Here is a 10,000-nt window from a genome sequence, read left to right as displayed (position 1 = left end):
ACCGAGTGAGTGACTGGGTGAGTGACTTGGTGAGTGGCTGAGTGAGTGAGTGGCTGAGTGAGTGAGTGACTGAGTGACCGAGTGAGTGACTGGGTGAGTGACTTGGTGAGTGACTGAGTGAGTGGGTGAGTGGCTGGGTAAGTGACTTGGTGAGTGACTGAGTGGGTGAGTGGGTGAGTGACTGAGTGACTGAGTGGGTGAGTGGGTGGGTGGGTGAGTGAGTGGGTGGGTGACTGGGTGAGTGACTGAGTGGGTGAGTGGGTGGGTGAGTGGCTGGGTAAGTGACTTGGTGAGTGACTGAGTGGGTGAGTGAGTGGGTGAGTGAGTGGGTGAGTGGCTGAGTGAGTAGCTGGGTGAGTGGGTGAGTGAGTGAGTGGATGAGTGGGTGAGTGAGTGGGTGAGTGGGTGAGTGGGTGAGTGACTGGGTGAGTGGGTGAGTGGGTGAGTGGGTGGGTGAGTGGGTGAGTGGGTGAGTGGGTGAGTGGGTGGGTGGGTGAGTGGGTGAGTGAGTGGGTGAGTGGGTGAGTGGGTGGGTGAGTGGGTGAGTGAGTGGGTGGGTGGGTGGGTGACTGGGTGAGTGGGTGAGTGGGTGAGTGGGTGGGTGAGTGACTGAGTGGGTGGGTGACTGAGTGGGTGAGTGAGTGGGTGACTTGGTGAGTGAGTGACTGGGTGAGTGGGTGGGTGAGTGACTGAGTGAGTGGGTGACTGAGTGGGTGACTGGGTGGGTGACTGGGTGGGTGAGTAAGTGACTGAGTGGGTGACTGGGTGGGTACCTGACGAAACTTTCCGTCACTCTGCGGATGGCCTTCTGTTTGCGTGTGCGGTGCTTGATAGACGCCTCGTTGGGTGAGTGAGTGGGTGGGTGAGTGGCTGGGTGAGTGGGTGAGTGACTGGGTGAGTGACTGGGTGAGTGAATGAGTGGCTGAGTGATTGAGTGAGTGATTTGGTGAGTGGCTGGGTGAGTGAGTGACTGGGTGAGTGAGTGGCTGGGTGAGTGATTTGGTGAGTGGGTGAGTGAGTGGGTGAGTGGGTGAGTGGGTGGGTGGGTGAGTATGTGGGTGAGTGAGTGGGTGAGTGGGTGAGTGGCTGGGTGAGTAGCTGGGTGAGTGGGTGAGTGGGTGAGTAGCTGGGTGAGTGACTGAGTGGGTGACTGGGTGACTGAGTGACTGGGTGAGTGGGTGAGTAGCTGGGTGAGTGGGTGGGTGAGTGATTTGGTGATTGACTTGGTGAGTGAGTGACTGGGTGAGTGGGTGAGTAGCTGGGTGGGTGAGTGGGTGAGTGACTGAGTGGGTGACTGAGTGGGTGAGTGGGTGGGTGAGTGGGTGGGTACCTGACGAAACTTTCCGTCACTCTGCGGATGGCCTCCTGTTTGCGTGTGCGGTGCTTGATGGACGCCTCGTAGGGTGAGTGAGTGGGTGGGTGAGTGGCTGGGTGAGTGGGTGAGTGACTGGGTGAGTGAGTGGCTGGGTGAGTGATTTGGTGAGTGGGTGAGTGAGTGGGTGAGTGGGTGGGTGGGTGAGTATGTGGGTGAGTGGGTGAGTGGCTGGGTGAGTGGCTGGGTGAGTAGCTGGGTGAGTGGGTGAGTGGGTGAGTAGCTGGGTGAGTGACTGAGTGGGTGACTGGGTGAGTGACTGAGTGACTGGGTGAGTGGGTGAGTAGCTGGGTGAGTGGGTGGGTGAGTGATTTGGTGAGTGACTTGGTGAGTGAGTGACTGGGTGAGTGAGTGGGTGAGTGGGTGGGTGAGTGGGTGAGTGACTGGGTGGGTGAGTGGGTGGGTGAGTAGCTGGGTGAGTGGGTGAGTGGGTGAGTGAGTGAGTGAGTGACTGGGTGGGTGAGTGGGTGGGTGAGTGAGTGACTGGGTGGGTGAGTGGGTGGGTGAGTGAGTGGGTGGGTGAGTGAGTGAGTGGGTGAGTGAGTGAGTGGGTGGGTGAGTGAGTGAGTGGGTGAGTGAGTGAGTGAGTGGGTGGGTGAGTGAGTGGGTGAGTGGGTGAGTGAGTGGGTGGGTGAGTGAGTGAGTGGGTGAGTGAGTGGGTGAGTGGCTGGGTGAGTGGGTGGGTGAGTGGGTGGGTGAGTGAGTGGGTGGGTGAGTGAGTGGGTGAGTGAGTGAGTGGGTGAGTGAGTGGGTGAGTGGCTGGGTGAGTGGGTGGGTGAGTGGGTGGGTGAGTGAGTGACTGGGTGAGTGGGTGGGTGAGTGGGTGAGTGACTGGGTGGGTGAGTGGGTGGGTGACTTGGTGAGTGACTGGGTGGGTGACTGGGTGGGTACCTGACGAAACTTTCCGTCACTCTGCGGATGGCCTCCTGTTTGCGTGTGCGGTGCTTGATGGACGCCTCGTTGGGTGAGTGAGTGGGTGGGTGAGTGGCTGGGTGAGTGGGTGAGTGACTGGGTGAGTGAGTGGCTGGGTGAGTGATTTGGTGAGTGGGTGAGTGAGTGGGTGAGTGGGTGGGTGGGTGAGTATGTGGGTGAGTGGGTGAGTGGCTGGGTGAGTGGCTGGGTGAGTAGCTGGGTGAGTGGGTGAGTGGGTGAGTAGCTGGGTGAGTGACTGAGTGGGTGACTGGGTGAGTGACTGAGTGACTGGGTGAGTGGGTGAGTAGCTGGGTGAGTGGGTGGGTGAGTGATTTGGTGAGTGACTTGGTGAGTGAGTGACTGGGTGAGTGAGTGACTGGGTGGGTGAGTGGGTGGGTGAGTGAGTGACTGGGTGGGTGGGTGAGTGACTGAGTGAGTAGCTGGGTGAGTGGGTGGGTGAGTGATTTGGTGAGTGACTTGGTGAGTGAGTGACTGGGTGAGTGAGTGAGTGACTGGGTGGGTGAGTGGGTGGGTGAGTGAGTGAGTGACTGAGTGGGTGAGTAGCTGGGTGGGTACCTGACAAAACTTTCTGTCACTCTGCGGATGGCCTCCTGTTTGCGTGTGCGGTGCTTGATGGACGCCTCGTTGGCCATGCGGTGACCCAACGTCTCTCTCCGCGTGGGTCCAGGCATCTACAACATCATCAACATCAACATCAACAACATCATCACTAACATCATCATCAACATCTACAACATCAACAACATCAACAACATCAACAACATCATCACTAACATCATCATCAACATCATCATCATCAACATCATCATCAACATCATCAACATCAACAACATCAACAACATCAACAACATCAACAACATCAACATCAACAATATCAACATCACCATCATCATCATCACTAACATCATCATCAACAATATCACCATCAACAACATCAACATCATCAACATCACCATCAACATCATCACTAACATCATCATCAACATCAACAATAACATCAACATCACCATCAACAACATCATCAACATCACTAACAACATCATCGTCAACAACATCATCACTAACATCAACATCAACGACATCATCAACAACATCATCACTAACATCACCCCATCAACATCATCACCATCACCACCATCAACAGCTTTGTCTCTGTGTGGGTGCTGCCACTAGCAGCACTTGCCCCTACAGCCCTGCTAGAGGCTACCTGGGGCAGCTTTGTCTGTGTGTGTGGTGTGTGTAGTACATAGACACTGCTGCCACTAACAGCACTTGCCCCTACAGCCCTGCTAGAGGCTACCTGGGGCAGCTTTGTCTGTGTGTGTGGTGTGTGTAGTACATAGACACTGCTGCCACTAACAGCACTTGCCCCTACAGCCCTGCTAGAGGCTACCTGGGGCAGCTTTGTCTGTGTGTGGTGTGTGTAGTACATAGACACTGCTGCCACTAACAGCACTTGCCCCTACAGCCCTGCTAGAGGCTACCTGGGGCAGCTTTGTCTGTGTGTGTGGTGTGTGTAGTACATAGACACTGCTGCCACTAACAGCACTTGCCCCTACAGCCCTGCTAGAGGCTACCTGGGGCAGCTTTGTCTGTGTGTGTGGTGTGTGTAGTACATAGACACTGCTGCCACTAGCAGCACTTGCCCCTACAGCCCTGCTAGAGGCTACCTGGGGCAGCTTTGTCTGTGTGTGTGGTGTGTGCAGTACGTAGACACTGCTGCCACTAGCAGCACTTGCCCCTACAGCCCTGCTAGAGGCTACCTGGGGGCAGCTTTGTCTGTGTGTGGTGTGTGTAGTACATAGACACTGCTGCCACTAGCAGCACTTGCCCCTACAGCCCTGCTAGAGGCTACCTGGGGCAGCTTTGTCTGTGTGTGTGGTGTGTGTAGTACATAGACACTGCTGCCACTAGCAGCACTTGCCCCTACAGCCCTGCTGGAGGCTACCTGGGGGAGCTTTGTCTGTGTGTGTGGTGTGTGTAGTACACAGACACTGCTGCCGCTAGCAGCACTTGCCCCTACAGCCCTGCTAGAGGCTACCTGGGGGAGCTTTGTCTGTGTGCGTGGTGTGTGTAGTACACAGACACTGCTGCCACTAGCAGCACTTGCCCCTACAGCCCTGCTAGAGGCTACCTGGGGTAGCTTTGTCTGTGTGTGTGGTGTGTGTAGTACATAGACACTGCTGCCACTAGCAGCACTTGCCCCTACAGCCCTGCTAGAGGCTACCTGGGGCAGCTTTGTCTGTGTGTGTGGTGTGTGTAGTACATAGACACTGCTGCTACTAGCAGCACTTGCCCCTACAGCCCTGCTAGAGGCTACCTGGGGCAGCTTTGTCTGTGTGTGTGGTGTGTGTAGTACATAGACACTGCTGCCGCTAGCAGCACTTGCCCCTACAGCCCTGCTAGAGGCTACACGGGGCAGCTTTGTCTGTGTGCGTGGTGTGTGTAGTACACAGACACTGCTGCCACTAGCAGCACTTGCCCCTACAGCCCTGCTAGAGGCTACACGGGGCAGCTTTGTCTGTGTGTGTGGTGTGTGTAGTACATAGACACTGCTGCCGCTAGCAGCACTTGCCCCTACAGCCCTGCTAGAGGCTACACGGGGCAGCTTTGTCTGTGTGTGTGGGTGTGTGTAGTACACAGACACTGCTGCCACTAGCAGCACTTGCCCCTACAGCCCTGCTAGAGGCTACCTGGGGCAGCTTTGTCTATGTGTGTGGGTGCTGCCACTAGCAGCACTTGCCCCTACAGCCCTGCTAGAGGCTACCTGGGGCAGCTTTGTCTGTGTGTGTGGGTGTGTGTAGTACGTAGACACTGCTGCTACTAGCAGCACTTGCCCCTACAGCCCTGCTGGAGGCTACCTGGGGTAGCTTTGTCTGTGTGTGGTGTGTATAGTACATAGACACTGCTGCCGCTAGCAGCACTTGCCCCTACAGCCCTGCTAGAGGCTACCTGGGGGCAGCTTTGTCTGTGTGCGTGGTGTGTGTAGTACACAGACACTGCTGCCGCTAGCAGCACTTGCCCCTACAGCCCTGCTAGAGGCTACCTGGGGGTAGCTTTGTCTGTGTGTGTGGTGTGTGTAGTACATAGACACTGTGTGTGTAGTACATAGACACTGCTGCCGCTAGCAGCACTTGCCCCTACAGCCCTGCTGGAGGCTACCTGGGGCAGCTTTGTCTGTGTGTGCGCACCTTGAATGCGGGAGCGGGCGTGCGGTCCAGGTGAGGCGAGTCGGGGCCGTCGACACGAAACGGGGTCCCCTCGACCTCGCCCCACGTGACCAGCGGAGACTCACTCATTCCTACACACACAGTGACACACACACACAGTGACACAGTGACACACAGTGACACACACACACAGTGACACACACACACAGTGACACACACAGTGACACAGTGACACACACACACACAGTGACACACACACACACACAGTGACACACACACACACAGTGACACAGTGACACACAGTGACACACACACACAGTGACACACACACACAGTGACACACACAGTGACACAGTGACACACAGTGACACACACACACAGTGACACACACACACAGTGACACACACAGTGACACAGTGACACACACACACACAGTGACACACACACACACACAGTGACACACACACACACAGTGACACACACACACACAGTGACACACAGACACAGTGACACACACACAGTGACACACACACACAGTGACACACACAGTGACACAGTGACACACACACACACAGTGACACACACACACACACAGTGACACACACACACACACAGTGACACAGTGACACACACAGTGACACAGTGACACACACACACACAGTGACACACACAGTGACACACACAGTGACACACACACAGTGAGACACACACAGTGACACACACAGTGACACACACAGTGACACACACAGTGACACACACAGTGACACACACACAGTGACACACACAGTGACACACACAGTGACACACACAGAGACACACACAGTGACACACACAGTGAGACACACACAGTGAGACACACACACACAGTGACACACACAGTGACACACACAGTGACACACACAGTGACACACACAGTGACACACACAGTGAGACACACACAGTGACACACACAGTGACACACACAGTGACACACACAGTGACACACACAGAGACACACACAGTGACACACACAGTGACACACACAGTGACACACACAGTGACACACACAGTGAGACACACACAGTGACACACACAGAGACACACACAGTGACACACACAGTGAGACACACACAGTGACACACACAGTGACACACACAGTGACACACACACAGTGAGACACACACAGTGACACAGTGACACACACAGTGAGACACACACAGTGAGACACACAGAGAGACAGTGAGACACACACAGTGACACAGTGACACACACACAGTGACACACACACAGTGACACACACACAGTGACACACACACAGTGACACACACACAGTGACACAGTGACACACACACAGTGACACACACACAGTGACACAGTGACACACACACAGTGACACAGTGACACACACACACAGTGACACACACACAGTGACACAGTGACACACACACAGTGACACACACACAGTGGCACAGTGACACACACACAGTGACACACACACAGTGGCACAGTGACACACACACAGTGACACACACACAGTGACACAGTGACACACACACAGTGACACAGTGACACACACACACAGTGACACACACACAGTGACACAGTGACACACACACAGTGACACACACACAGTGGCACAGTGACACACACACAGTGACACACACACAGTGACACAGTGACACACACACAGTGACACAGTGACACACACACACAGTGACACACACACAGTGACACAGTGACACACACACAGTGACACACACACAGTGACACAGTGACACACACACAGTGACACACACACAGTGGCACACACACAGTGACACAGTGACACACACACAGTGACACACACACAGTGACACACACACAGTGAGACACACACAGTGACACAGTGACACAGTGACACACACACACACAGTGACACACACACAGTGACACACACACAGTGAGACACACACAGTGAGACACACACAGTGACACACACACAGTGACACACACACAGTGACACACACACAGTGACACACACAGTGACACACACACAGTGACACACACACAGTGACACACACAGTGACACACACAGTGACACACACAGTGACACAGTGACACACACACAGTGACACACACAGTGACACACACACACAGTGACACACACACAGTGACACACACAGTGACACAGTGACACAGTGACACACACACACAGTGACACACACAGTGACACACACAGTGACACACACACAGTGACACACACACACACAGTGACAACAACAACAACAACAACCGCCATTCGCCACTAAGTGGCGGTGACGTCACCACGACGCTTGTGCCAGGTGACAGTGACACACACACAGTGACACACACACAGTGAGACACACACAGTGACAGACACACACAGTGACACACACACACAGTGACACACACAGTGACACACACACAGTGACACACACACAGTGACACACACACAGTGACACACACACACAGTGACACACACACACAGTGACACACACACACAGTGACACACACACAGTGACACACACACAGTGACACACACACACACAGCGACACACACACAGCGACACACACACAGCGACACACACAGTGACACACACACAGCGACACACACAGTGACACACACACAGTGACACACACAGTGACACACACAGTGACACACACAGTGACACACACAGTGAGACACACACACACAGTGACACACAGAGAGACACACACAGTGACACACACACAGTGACACACACACAGTGACACACACACAGTGACACACACACACAGTGACACACACACACAGTGACACACACACAGTGACACACACACACAGTGACACACACACAGTGACACACACACAGTGACACACACACAGTGACACACACACACACAGTGACACACACACAGTGACACACACACAGTGACACACACACAGTGACACACACACACAGTGACACACACACACAGTGACACACACAGTGACACACACACAGTGACACACACACAGTGACACACACACACAGTGACACACACACAGTGACACACACACACAGTGACACACACACAGTGACACACACACACACAGTGACACACACACACACAGTGACACACACACACAGTGACACACACAGTGACACACAGTGACACACACACACACAGTGACACACTCACACAGTGACACACACACACACAGTGACACACACACACACAGTGACACACTCACACAGTGACACACTCACACAGTGACACACACAGTGACACACACAGTGACATACACACAGTGACATACACACAGTGACACACACAGTGACACACACAGTGACACACACACACAGTGACACACACAGTGAGACACACACAGTGAGACACACACAGTGACACACACACACACAGTGACACACACACACACAGTGACACACACACAGTGACACACACACAGTGACACACACACAGTGACACACACACAGTGACACACACACAGTGACACACACACAGTGACACACACACAGTGACACACACACAGTGACACACACACAGTGACACACACACACAGTGACACACACACACACAGTGACACACACACACACACAGTGACACACACACACACACAGTGACACACTCACACAGTGACACACTCACACAGTGACACACACAGTGACACACACAGTGACACACACAGTGACACACACACACAGTGACACACACAGTGACACACACACACAGTGACACACACAGTGACACACACACACACAGTGACACACACACACAGTGACACACACAGTGACACACACACACACAGTGAGACACACACACACAGTGACACACACACACACAGTGACACACACAGTGACACAGTGACACACACACACACAGTGACACACACACACACAGTGACACACACACTCACACAGTGACACACACAGTGACACACACACACACAGTGACACACACAGTGACACACACACACAGTGACACACACAGTGACACACACAGTGACACACACACACAGTGACACACACAGTGACACACACAGTGACACACACACACACACAGTGACACACACACACACACAGTGACACACACACACACACAGTGACACACACACACACAGTGACACACACACACACAGTGACACACTCACACAGTGACACACACACAGTGACACACACACACACAGTGACACACTCACACACAGTGACACACACACAGTGACACACACACAGTGACACACACAGTGACACACACAGTGACACACACACACAGTGACACACACAGTGAGACACAGTGACACAGTGACACACAGTGACACACACACACACAGTGACACACACACACACAGTGACACACACAGACACACACAGTGACACACACAGTGACACACACACTCACACAGTGACACACACAGTGACACACACACACACACAGTGACACACACAGTGACACACACACACACAGTGACACACACAGTGACACACACACACACACAGTGACACACACAGTGACACACACAGTGACACACACACACACACAGTGACACACACACAGTGACACACAC

General features: G+C 53.7%; 1 protein-coding gene across 1 annotated transcript in view; it reads right to left on the bottom strand.

Moving 5' to 3' along the window:
* The window catches only part of ESS2 (ess-2 spliceosome associated protein), a 28,506-nt gene that overhangs the window by 4,622 nt on the left and 13,884 nt on the right, over positions 1 to 10,000 (bottom strand). The window contains exons 5-6 of the mRNA XM_078883169.1: positions 5,497 to 5,606; positions 2,861 to 2,976 (exon numbers count right to left, since the gene is read on the bottom strand). Of these exons, the coding sequence (XP_078739295.1) occupies positions 2,861 to 2,976; positions 5,497 to 5,606 (226 nt within the window). The remainder of the gene's footprint in view (positions 1 to 2,860; positions 2,977 to 5,496; positions 5,607 to 10,000) is intronic.

This window comes from Lampetra fluviatilis, chromosome 69, assembly GCF_964198595.1.
Source record: "Lampetra fluviatilis chromosome 69, kcLamFluv1.1, whole genome shotgun sequence".
Lineage (NCBI taxonomy): Eukaryota > Metazoa > Chordata > Hyperoartia > Petromyzontiformes > Petromyzontidae > Lampetra > Lampetra fluviatilis.
Note: the sequence above shows the minus strand (reverse complement) of the source record. Positions and strands in the feature narration are given on the sequence as shown.